This window comes from Hemicordylus capensis, chromosome 4 (genome assembly GCF_027244095.1).
Source record: "Hemicordylus capensis ecotype Gifberg chromosome 4, rHemCap1.1.pri, whole genome shotgun sequence".
Lineage (NCBI taxonomy): Eukaryota > Metazoa > Chordata > Lepidosauria > Squamata > Cordylidae > Hemicordylus > Hemicordylus capensis.
Window position 1 is genome coordinate 58,723,872 of NC_069660.1, and position 13,292 is coordinate 58,737,163.

The 13,292-nt window shown below is 42.0% G+C and overlaps 1 protein-coding gene across 6 annotated transcripts in view; it reads left to right on the top strand.

Moving 5' to 3' along the window:
* ST7L (suppression of tumorigenicity 7 like) overlaps nucleotides 1–13,292 on the top strand; it is a 106,476-nt gene that overhangs the window by 36,161 nt on the left and 57,023 nt on the right. For all 6 annotated transcript variants that reach the window (XR_008306026.1, XM_053244898.1, XM_053244899.1 and 3 more), the window contains 2 exons: nucleotides 538–653; nucleotides 9,172–9,250. Coding sequence is in view for 5 of the 6 variants with exons in the window: in XM_053244898.1 (XP_053100873.1) it covers nucleotides 538–653; nucleotides 9,172–9,250 (195 nt within the window). In the remaining variant the exon portion in view is untranslated. The remainder of the gene's footprint in view (nucleotides 1–537; nucleotides 654–9,171; nucleotides 9,251–13,292) is intronic.

The window sequence follows — 13,292 nt, forward strand, 5'->3', positions numbered from 1 at the left end:
GCAAGATATTCCCCTCAGGGGATGAAGCTGCTCTGGGAAGAGCAGAAGGTTTCAAGTTCCCTCCCTGGGAACATCTCCAAGATAGGGCTGAGAGAGATTCTTCCCTGCAGCCTTGGAGAAGCCGCTGCCAGTCTGTGAAGACAATACTGAGCTAGATAGACCAATGGTCTGACTCAGTATATGGCATTTTCATATGTTCCCATGTTTCAACTCAGTTTCGATTCCTGGCACCCACATAGCCCTGTGGTTTTCTGTGGTAGAATACAGGAGGGGTTTACCATTGCCTCCTTCTGCGCAGTATGAGATGTTGCCTTTCAGCATCTTTCTATATTGTTGCTGCCCAATATAGGACCAGCAGGGATTCGAACCGGCAACCTTCTGCTTGTTAGTCAAGCATTTCCCCGCTGCGCCACATAAGGAGTCTACTTTTGCTAAATAAGTGTTGCTTATTTAGGCTCAGCCACATTGTTCTTTAAAGAATATCGGACCGCTCAGTTAAGCATACATCTTGATTTCTTCTCTCTCTCTTTCTCTCAGATATACATGGGTGACTGGAAAAGAGCCACTTACATACTATGATATGAATTTATCTGCTCAGGATCATCAGACTTTTTTCACATGTGAAACAGACTCTCTTCGGCCTTCTGATGCAGGTATTGGTAGTTTTTCCTGTATAAATTGTTTAGGGTGTTATAATGTTGGAAAGACTTACTCTCAGTCTTGAAATGAAATATATTTACTAGTCTGTCCCAAAGTCTAGATCATCATGTTTTCCAGATACAAACTTGTATCATGAAATGCCCTTTAATTATAAGTGCTGAATCTGGTTAGTGGTTCTAGACATTCATAATAGTGGGTTTTGCGCCTGCGCAGATCAGCTTCGGTTAGAATTCCTTAGCGCCTTGCGACACCTACAACCTCCCTCTGCACGTGACTGCAGTACCCGCTAGTGGTGGTTGAGCATCCTCTTACTCAGTTTCTTGCTGACCGCTGTACGAATCAGTCCTCGGAAACAGTTTGCTCCTCGGAACACATCTTACCCATATATTCCTTAAATTGACTACTGGAACTCTGCTGGCCATTGGCTGTAATAAAATTGATGATGACTACTGGAACCAACATAACTATTCTTTTGGATATCCTCAAACTTTACGAAATCTCGGACCCCCCCCCCTTTTTTGACATGGAACAGACAACAATTGTACTTTCATTTCCCCCTCGGATTTGACTAAAATCTCGTCCTCTCCCTTTGACCTTGGAACAAAAGATAAATGATTACTCTACTCCTAACCGCAGATGAGTGCTGCACAGAAATCGGGTAAGGAGATAACCACTTTTAAAAGGTGTTCCAACTGCTGTAGTAAACTCCCCTCTACAGATGGCCACAACCTCTGTTAGTTTTGTTTGGGAGAGACTCATGATACCACGAATTGCTCTGTCTGTGTAACCTTTCAACAAGCAGACGTTAAAGAACCGCGAGGCATGGCTAAAGGTTTACTTGATGGAGGATGCGCTTCTGCCTAAAAAGACTTCCTTGTCATTTTCAACTCTGGGACCTGTATTAAAATTGCAGTCGCAGACTTGTATCATGAAATGCCCTTTAATTATAAGTGCTGATTCTATTGATCATTGTCAGGCCTGTGGGCAGGGGGTGGAGAAGAGAAAATCCTGCACTAGGAAGAGCCAGATTCTGCAATTTATATAAATACTGTAAATATTTAACTTGTTTTACTTTATTTAATTGTACTTCTACTAATCATGGGGAGAGACCAGGAACTAAAGAATCCCTAGAAACTTATTCAGCCACTCTTCTGACCTCTGCGATTTCAGTAGGCATTGACCACACTCCTTCAAGCATATCACAGAACAGGTACACAGGTTCCAAGAAGGAACAGGTACGCAGCTTGGGAGTACTCCTGGACATAGGCCTCACCTGGTATCTCAGATGGAGGCTCTGACCAGGAGTGCTTTCTACCAGCTTTGGCTGATTCGTCCTTGGGGATGATCTCAAAACAGTGGTGCATCAGCTGGTAACCTCCAGACTTGACTATTGCAATGTGCTATACATAGGGCTGCTTTTGTAGGTAGTTCAGAAACTTTAGTCAGTTCAAAATGCGGCAGCCAGACTGGTCTCTGGGGTAACCTGGAGAGACCATATTATGCCTGTTCTAAAACTGTTGCACTGGCTGCCAATATGTTTCTGGGCAAAATACAAAGTACTGGTTATTACCTTTTAAAGCCCTGAATGGCTTAGGTCCGGGTTACCTTAGAGAGCGCCTTCTGCATGATCCCCACCACACATTAAGGTCCTCTGAAGAGGTCTGTCTCCAGCTACCACCAGTACGTCTGGTGGCGACTCAGAAGCGGGCCTTCTCTGTAGCCACTCCTGGACTGTGGAATGCACTCCCTGCAGAAATCTGCAATTTGAATTCTTTATTGGTCTTCAGGAGAGCCCTTAAAACCTATCTGTTTGGCCTGGGCTTCCAGGGTTTTAAAGCTGTTATAAATGTTTTAATTGTTAATGGATTTATCCTGTTTTTAAATTGTTTTGTAATGATTGATCTGTATAGTGAGGCCTCGACAGTCATAATAGTGGGTTCTGCACCTGCGCAGGCCTGCTTCGGGTAGTATACGTTAGCTCCTTGTGACGCCCGTTAACCGGCCCTGCACGTGCCGTGCAGTACCCTATCGCTGTTAGGCTTCTGTTACTCAGTTTCTTCCTGACAGCCAAAGCGTTTGGACCTCAGGAACTTCGCAGCTCCTCAGAAGAAATAGTTATTGATCTAGTGCTTTACAGACCTCCGGAATGAACAACCATTCTCTGCTTTTCCTTCTAACCTAAGAATAAGAACGGACTTATTTTACATATCTGATAGACCACGGAACGGCATAGACAAACGGCAAGTCACTCGATTCGATCTTAGTCCCGACTTCTCCCTCACAGCTTAATTCAGGACTGTTTGATTATCTGTTAAAAAAAAAAAAAAAGCAAAACCATCAACCCCAGATTTCATTTGCTCAGGAGTAATACCATTAAAGAGAAAACCACCTTTAAAAGATGTATTCGCTGTAGAGCAAAGCTTCCCTCAACTGAAGGCCACCAGCTTTGTTTCTTATGCCTTGGAGAAGAGCACACTACAATGTCTTGCCCCATTTGCAGGAGTTTCTCCAAACAGACGCTTAAGAACAGAGTGGCGCGTCTTACGGTTACCCTAATGGAAGACGCTCTCCGTCCCAGTACTTCAGCAGCCAAGCCAGGAGCTGCCGCAAAAATGCAGTCTAAACTCCCAGGGTCAAAGACTGCTGTGATGACCACCAAGAGCACTATCTCTAAAGTCTCTGGGTTGGCCACGACGTTGAGGACAAGTGCTTCCTTGAAACCGACCCCTTTTAAGAAACCCTCGGCACCGACGGGCAGCCCCAAGCGAAGGAATGCCTTGCCATCAGGTGCCTCGGCAGCGAAGAAACAGAAGCCGATTTCAGAGGGGACGCCTTCGCCAACAGGGCTGCAAACTGAAACTAGATACCGTGCAAGATCGTTGTCACCAGCCCCTACCCCTCAGCAATCGCCTGCCACCCCAAGTTCAACACCGGACCGCTCAACAGCTTCTCGACATGGAGAGCCTGCCGAAACTCGGAGAGCAACTACCACTTCGAAGTCAAGGGAAACCTTGACCTCGAAAGACCAATTGAGCCAGCCAATTGTGCCAATTGAGCCAGCAATATCGGAGCACAGAGAGAAGAAAAATAAGACGATCCCAACGTCAGCAGCAAATCGACTGTCTGAGGCTGTCGACAATGACGAGACCACTCTCAACACTGAAATGCTTTTTGAAATAACTCCTACAGAGGCATCTGACACTGTGGACCCAGAGCTGCTTCAACTTCTTCAATCAGGACACACTGCTCCATCCACTTCAACCTTTCAAGGATTCATTTCTCAGGGCTTGGATTATGATGACGAGGATGAGGAGCGTCCAGTTTCTAAAACACCTTCAATCACTCCATCGATGTCACACAGAAGCCTACAGGGCTTATGCCCTTTAGGAGGATGGGGAGATGCCAGCATTACTCTGTTTCTAGAAGAACTTGCTTTATTCAGAGAGTGGCAATTGGATAGGCTAAGAAAGCCTCAATTCCCAGTACGGTTGGTACCTGTCACTACACAGACCATTTCCACACATCCTCCCATGTACGATTTCAGTACAAACCACCACTCCCTTACAGAAGGCACCTTCTGTCAGCAGCGCTTCTGTCCAGACTTGTATTCCACAAAGTGAAATTCCTTCAGTAGCTGACACCTCTGTGCAAACTTTCATCCCTCCTGTTTGCCGGAATAGGACAGTCTCTATACAGGCACCCTTTCCCCGTCTACCATCGACTAGTACTCAGTCTCTTAAGGGGAGGGACAGAGAACCGCTAACATCTGAGCCAACAGACTTACCTGACGACGTGCCATCTTCTTCAGAGGAGGACGGTTATCCATCAGACTTCTCAAAGGATGACCCCAAAGATGACTCTGATGGCCAACTTCCACAGGAACCTAGCCAAGACATTGCTGCTCCTCCTTCAGACTCTCCTACAGATGAAATGAGAACGTACCATCAGCATCTTGCTGAAATGGCTGAGTTTTGGGGGGGCTCAATCTCACTCAAAGAACTACAGACTTAGACGACCCAGTGTATAACTTTTTAAAGAAAATGACTGGTTCACAACCAGTTTATTTGCACGTACTCCCGGTAATAACAAAAGCAGCAAAGTCAGCATGGGAAATCCTGCAGACATCAACTACCACTTCAAAGCACCTAGAATCACTTTACAGAATTCAAGAACTCGACAATGAATACTTAGTAAAACATCCAGTGCCAAATTCACTGTTTATCAATTTTGCCTCCACGGTGAAATCTGGAACGAGGCATACTACCCCGGTGGACAAGGAGGGACGCAAACTAGACGTCCTTGCAAGGAGGGCATATTCCACTGCGTGTCAATTGTTTTTAAAGGACTGATTCACAGGTTTTATTTTTGCTGCTGTTCACCACCCAGAGCCATTTGGATGGGGCAGCATATAAATGTAATAAATAAATAATACATACATTTTTGCAGCATAAGGCCAAGCAACTTATTGCTTCTTTTTTCAGTAAAAATGCAACATCCATTTCTCAAGATGTTGGATTCTGTCCCATGTCATTCTCTTTGCTCTATGTCATTCTCTTTGCTCCATCAGAATTCTAGCACGTGTCTGATCCTTGCCCTCTGCTATTTTTGGTAACAAAATTACTTGAATGCCTTGTGGCTAGAAGGGGGAGGACATTAACTAGTGCTTGTTTCAGTGTGTACTTGGTTCCTCATGGTTTACTTGCATAGTTAAGGGTCCTGAATTCAGCTTGATTGGTTCATTAAGTGCCATCAAGTCGGTGTCAACTCTTAGAGACCACATAGATAGATTCTATACAGGATGATCTGTCTGCAACTTGGCCTTTTAGTTCTCTCAGTGGTGCATTCATTGCTGTTGTAATCAAGTCCATCCACCTTGCTGCTGGTTGTCCTCTTCTTCTCTTTCTTCAACTTTCCCCACCATTATGGACTTCTCAAGGGAGCTGGGTCTTCACATAATGTGTCCAAAGTATGATAGTTTGAGCCTTATAATTTGTGCCTAAAGTGAAAATTCTGGATTGATTTGTTATATGATACATTTGTTTATTTTCCTGGCTGTCCATGGTATCCTCAATAGTCTTCTCCAGCACCAAAGTTCAAAAGCATCAATACATTTTCTGTCCTGCTTCTTCAAAGTCCTGTTTTCTCATCCATAGAGTGTCATGGGAAAAACCACTGTCAGTAACATTCTAATCTTTGTAGGTATAGACACATCATGGCACCTAAATATCTTTTCCAAGGCCTTGATTGCAGCCCTACCAAGTGCTAGTCTGTGGCGAATTTCTTGACTGCTGGATCCTTTACTGGTGATGGTTTGTCTTTTCAAACCATCATCTTAGAAATCTCTAAATGACTCAGGCCAAATACTGGCAGCTTCCTTGTCTGCCATGTACCACCAGTTTTTCAGATCTGCTCTGAGAATACTCTTGATTTTATTAATGGCTATATTTATGTCAAGCTGAACTCTTAAGAGTCTTGTAGCAGCTTTCATATGTTTCTGTTAGTAGGCATGTGGTTCAGCTACATCTGAAATGCATCATGAGCTGATGGTTTGAAACTAACTTGGTCTTCTGTGACAGAACCAAATGCCATTTGTACAAATCTGATGGCTAACAGACCTTTGTTTATATATGTATATACGTAGGAAGATTTCTATCCTGCCTTTCCAGTTTCAAAAAACCTTTTAAGGTATCTTAACAATTCAAAAAAGCACACGCACACACTTTAAAACAAATTAAAAACAAATGGGGTAGCTGATTAAAAGCAATTAAAAATTCATAGAAGGAAGTTTGCAGCAATCCACTCTGGCCATGTTAAATGTCTCCAGGGGGCAATAAAGTGACATCAGGGAGGACCAGACAGATCTGGGGCAGAGAATTTCACAGCCTATGCGCCACAACAGAGAAGGCCTGTTCATGTTTATCTGCCAAATGTGTATCAGGTAAGGACAGGACATGCAAAATTGACTCCCTGTTTGATCTTAAAGGATGAGCAGGTCCATATGGGAGAAGATGCTCCCAAATTGTTTATGGCTTTAAAGGTAATTACCAGCATTTTGAATTGAGCCTTGAAACAAATTGGTAGCCTGTGCAACTGGAGTAACAAAGGAGTTGCATTCTCTTGAGCAGACCGATGCCAGTCTGAACTTGCACAGCAGCATTTTGGACTAATTGCTGAATATTCTTCTACGACAGCTCTATATAGTGCACCATATAATGTCATATGAGCCATTAATCCTCTCCCCCCGCATTGTCTTGTGGAATTTCATTTTCATAGAACAATACGTGGCATGTAAGAAATGTGAAAAAAACCTGCTTCCTCATTCTAAATAGTTGGAAAAACTTAAAGATAACGCTTAGAAATAGTAAGACAGCAGTCTTATTGTACTTCAAAAATTGATAAATGTATTGTGGCATAAGTTTTCATGGGCAAACCTATGTGATGAAGCAGATTTGTTAGTTTTTAAAAATTACTTTACTTAAATGCTAAGGTTACTTCTTAAAAATCTCTGACCAGACTAAATTGCTTTGGGGACTGCTTTTGTCTTCCCCTGACTTTTTAGCAATGACACAATCTGTGTTGCATACCTGCTTTCTGTCAGCTGATATATTAATTCTTACCAGTTCATTGAAATTGCTAAGTGCTAGTTGGCTGTCAGCAAGATGGTCTGATATGTTTGATGTTACGAGACTGTGTTTTTGTTGTATGGATGTAGTATATTGTCTTCCCTTCTAAGCCAAAACTAACATTATGTTTTTTTTAAAAGGCTCCAACATTTTCCACATTTTTCTTGCTAGACAGTTGCAGGTTTAGTTCCAAAAGAAACACAGATTCTCAATTTTTTTTTTTAATGAAGGCTGAGCAAGATCAGATATTAAGTTCGTGGGTGTTGGTGTTTTTCAAAATCAGGGATCTGTTTCTAGAAACTTGAATTCAGTACAGTAGGTGGCAGAATCCTCTGCACTGGTTTGCTAATGGATCCAGTGCTACTAAAACTGCTCTTATGTCATCCCAGAATCCACCAGTGCCTGTTGGCAAAAGGAAGAGAGGCAGGGACCTTCTTTTTCATTAGCTCTTTGGGTTCAGCTTCCACTTGGGAGGAGAACTGGTCTTGAGGTAGCAAGCATGACTTGTCGTCTAATATATACAGGGTCTGCCCTGGTTGCATATGAATGGGAGACTACATGTGTGAGCACTGTAAGATATTCCTCTTAAGGGATGGAGCTGCTCTGGGAAGAGCATCTAGGTTCCAAGTTCCCTCCCTGGCATCTCCAAGATAGGGCTGAGAGAGATTCCTGCCTGCAACCTTGGAGAAGCTGCTGCCATTCTGTGTAGACAATACAGAGCTAGATGGACCAATGGTCTGACACAGTATATGGCAACTTCCTGTGATCTGGAGCGTGATCTGTTGCATTCATAATGAATGAATGGGTTCTGCACCTGCTCAGGGACCTTGCAGATAGATTGACTAGCTCTTTGCTACGCCTCCAACTGCCCTGCACATGCTCTGTGCCTCCGTTACTTTCGGCAGTTGGGGTGTGTCTTGCACAATTTCTATTAGACCACCTATGCATCTACACCTTGTGAATTTGCTCCTCGATGTAAATTACTTAGTTAAAAATGGAATAGCATTAAAGGGTAAAGACTTAGGACTGAAAAGGATAACGAAAACTCTAAACAATTTAAGGAAGAAGAATAAAGACGAAGCGAGCCCCAGACTTGTCCAGTGGTGAGCAGATCAGAACTACCCCTGCTGACAAAGGACTGTTGAGCGACTAATCTAAAGCCTGATGTGCAAAAAAAACCCCAAAACTCTGCAATGGCATTGAAATCGATAGTAAAAACAGTTTTCAATGCTGCATGGAAAGTCACACAAAGCTGCCGGCGACGGATAGCCATGATTCGTGCTTGCTTTGTTTGGAAGAGCAGCACAGTCCAGTGTTGTGCAAGATATGTTGCTTGTTCTTGAACTAGACATTGAAGAACTGAGGACTTGGTCTATGGGTAGCCTTATATGGTGAGGCACTTTGGCCGCCAACACTGAGACTAGCATGCCCTTGGACGTTGAGATCAGTGTCGAGCAAGTCGTGCATAGAGGAAACTCTTTCGGACTGTGCGTAGAGGAAACTCTTTCAGTGGAATCTGCAAGCAGGAACTCTAAAGCCACCAAAGAGCAGGAGTTCAAACAGCCGAAAATGGTGATGAAAAAACACCACTGCCACAAAAAACACAGGCATTCTGGAAAGTAGGCCTCTTCTATTAGACAGTTAAGCTCAAGTAAATTTTATAATTTCTCTGTCGTGAAAAAACAAAGGCAGCATATCCATATGTGAACTACTTTTAAAAAACCATTATAGGAGCTCAGGTTTAACTTGGTATTAGAGCAAACAAAAGCTGGTATTGCCTTCTAAATTAAAAAAAATGATTTTACTTTTCTTGAATAATGTATATTTCATATGTTAATATTTCTATCTGTGACCTGTTTCTAAATAAATACTACTTCCTTTCCAACAGTTATGCAGAAGGCATGGCGGGAGAGGAATCCTCAGGCTCGAATTAAAGCAGCGTATCAAGCTTTAGAATTAAATAATGAGTAAGTTAAAACCAGAGTTTCTCTATCTCTGGCTGACTCTAAAAAGACCCTTAAGATGCATCTGTTTTAAATTAATTTTGATTGATTTTATATCCTGTTTTGTTTATCCTGTTTTTCTATTTTATTGGTGTACTTATGTGCATGATCTAGGGAAGCACATGTCAGGTGGTATAGGGGGGAAAAGATAATTAAATAAATAAGTTTGGTCAAGAATCAATCTAAGTTTCTGAACTAAAATTAAAACCCGACATTTGCCAAGTAGTATTGGAAGACACATGTAATGTGTTTGTTGTTGGACTATACCATTTGAGATTGCAGGTGATGTACTGAATGTCTGAAAACTCTCTCTATTCATTCATTCATTCAACTAACATATTTCTATACCACACAAAACGCATGTCTCTGGGCTGTTTACAGCAAACAAACAAACAAAAAATTAAAACATTAGTTAAAATAAATGACAGAAAACTAAAGCAGTAGTTAAAACAAAATAAACACTATAGGAAAAGTTAAAACATTACAACAATTTAAATGTTAAAACAACATTTTAAACTTTTAAACAGTATTTACAACCTGAATGAATAAGTACATCTTTAAAGACTTTTAAAAAGTTTTCTGAGATGGGGAGGGTCTTATTTCAGCAGGGAGCAGGTTCCAAAGCTTTGGGGCTGCAGTGGAGAAGGCCCGTCCCCGAGTAGCCACCAGATGAGCCGGTGGCTTGTTTTGTTATCATTTTTTACTTTAAAAAGCTTTATGATTAAAACAGGCATGATAGGAAGCTGTGTTTAGATGGATAGGCGTTTAGACATCAAATTCCCAGTTTACAGTCTGAAGAGGTGAAATCCAACAACAGATCCACTAATCATGTGGCTCAGAGTGCATAATCTAGTCAAACCATTCTGAACATGTTTGTTTCATTGGGGAAATGCTGAGGTAAACAAGTGCTGAACAACTAATTGAAATTAATGGGAAGTAAAAGTTTTTAACTTGGCTTAAGTGTGCCAAAAATTACAATGTAACACTACAAAGACAAAGTTTTCAAATATCATGACAATTTCCCCAGTATTCATCAACCAAAAACAAACATTACTGTTGCAACCATCTTGGCAACTCACTGAATTTTTAAATAAGAATGAGTTATCAGTAGTCTTTCCTCTTAAAGTATTTTCCTTGTAAGCCCCTCTCACTTTCTTGTTCAGCAGATATTTCCAAACATTTTGGACAGTATATCTTCTTGCAAATCTAATGTGTTCCATTGACTTCCCAAACCTTCAAATATGTACAGAGGCGTATCTAGAGAAAATAGTGCCTAGGGCAAGCAGTGGAATTGCGCCCCCCTGTCCAAACATCCAGCACGCATCTTTCAGATAACTTTACCATAATATCAGCTGAAAAATACAAGTCAAGCTCGTTCATCTTTTAATATTTCAAAAAATGTTTAGCAGTGGACGTAGCCAGACCAAAAAATGCTGGGAAACTACAAATTTCAGTACGCTGGGGCTCATGAAATACCCAAATACTATGTGGAGGTGTACTTGGAAAACTAAACAGAAGTGCCTGTCTAACTCTCTACTATGCATTGTAGCATCACTATTACATAAGTTTTAAAAATCAGTGGAGAATTTGACTTTTCCCAGATATTCTGAAAATAATTAAAGCATATGCAGAGTAAACTGTGTCACTGCTTGGAATATATTCTAGTATTTCAGAAAGACAGTTAAAATGAGAGAAACAGAGCAAGAAACTCCCAGTGGGCCTTAATACTAAGGATTTCATACTGATTCAAAGACAAACTCACCATTAATAGCCATATTCTTAAGACATCACATTTAACTCACTTATCACAAGAAGCAAAGTAAGAGCAAATGAATACAATCCTAGCTCATAAGCTTCAGCTCAGTATTCACAAGCCCTGGTTCTCTGTACATAGTGCCAAACTAAATATGTATACAGTGACTTATATTATATATTTATTATTATTATTTTTACCTGTAGCCCCTTTGGGGAGCTTCCTAAAGGCCATGGAGGAGTCTGCAAAGGTTCCCCCTCCCCCCACTGGCCTATAGGACCTCGCAGGGATCATTTGAGCATGTGCGGTGGCCATTTTTTTTTTTAAAAAAATTGTTTTTAAAAAATGGCTGCTGAAAACAAAATGGCCACCGTGCATGCTCAAATGGCCTCTCTGAGGCCTGGCATGGCCTAGGGCCTCACAGAGGCCATTTGAGCATGTGTCAGTAGCCATTTTATTTTTGGTGGCCATTTTAAAAAATTTTTTAATTTTAACAAAATGGCGCCCCCCCTTCAAGTGGCACCCGGGGCACGTGCCCTGCCTGCCCTACCCTAGTTATGCCCCTGAATATGTATGGGTCTGCATCTTCCTGATCCCAATGCCCTACTTCTGTTGTATGCACATATGCATGATTGCAGTATCTCACTGATGTTGCATCCTTTGCCAGTGTAACCCCAATATTACAAACTTAGTTTTTACGGGCCACTGCTTCTTTCTTTCACTGTACTAAACAAAAGATAAGTGAAATGGATATGTTTCCACACCCCTTCAATTAAAAATGGGGGGCGGGAATGTTCATTCCACAGCTGCTGCTGCTGCAGCACCCACAGAAAAGTAATAGCAGAATTTGGCAGATCTATGGGTACGGCAATAGCTGCTGATAAAATATCTCTGTATATCTCCTAGATAATCAAACCTCAGTTGATAAGTGAATGAATTATAGAATATCACCTTATTTTGAATGAACTAGAATATAAAGGGGCTATTCTCACAATCAGGCAAAATCGGGCTAGGGGAGCAATATTTGCCCCGCAATAGCAGCAAAAGTGGGTCTCACTGATCGTGAGACCCGCCTCAAAGTTGTTCTCACAACCATTGGTTGGGTGGGAAAGATAGACAAAGGGGAAGGCAGGGTTGGCCTCCCCGCCGCCCGCCCTGATGATCTTGACATGATACAAGCCACGTGGCTCACATGCCCACACAACAGATGCTGCCACGAGTCACGCGGTGCCATGGAGGGGTGTGCGTGTGCGCGCACGCAAAAGTGTGCACACACACAGCCCTGGGGTTGAGGGTGCACTCATGTCGGGCTTGTGGTGGAGGCAGTGCTGCAATTGGCCTCAGTCCTGGCGCTGGACACAACCAGCCCGCCCAGGTTGGACTGCTTGTGTGCACAGCCTCTATGAGTACAGCTGTCAGTCTTGTTTATAGATCAACCAGTCTTTCCATAAACAGTGGCTTGCCTTTTTTTGCTCATGGTATTTCAGAGTCCACTTTTATTTCCTTATTCAGGAGCCTTTTCATCAAGTGCGAATATGACATTATATCAGATAATTTATTTCCTAGATAATAAGATAAGTAATTCCTAGTAGAAGTTTGGCCAGTCTACAGAAGAGAAGAATGCTGCTTCTCATCCTCGGAGAAGGATGCTGCTTTCTATCTTGCAATAAATTATCTGTGAACATCCTGTAATGTAAAAATTAGTGCCATAGTAAATGACCCTTATCTACTGCAAACTCAGGATATTGGGTAGATAAATGTTACTTTCATATATTTATGTTCTGATTTCCTGAATCAGTTCTCTCTCTTTTTTTTTTTTTTTGGTTCAAAATGTCTTGGCCTTGGTGTCTTATACCTGCTCAAAACATATTACTGCTCATTATTACAAAGTGAGGTTAAATACCAGCTAAATTAAAAGATGGAAAAGGTGTGTGTGGACACTGCTAACTTCTGGATCTCCCGGAACCCACCTGGAGGCTAACAATGGGCATAAAAGCAGTCCAGTTGTGGCAGCTACCTAACTTAGACTGCAGTATGAAAACTTCCTGGCTTGATCTCATTTGTATGAAGGCAACTTTTAACTGCTTGTTCTTCGTATGAACTTTGTTGGGTCACTTGGAGCCACCTTTGGATCCATGACAATGACATTGACCTTTTGGGGTTTTGTTTACAATATCATGTTCCTTAAATCATTTTGCAGAAAGCTGTGTTACTGAAAGTCTAAAACACCTATGGCTGGTTGTGCCGTCGAGT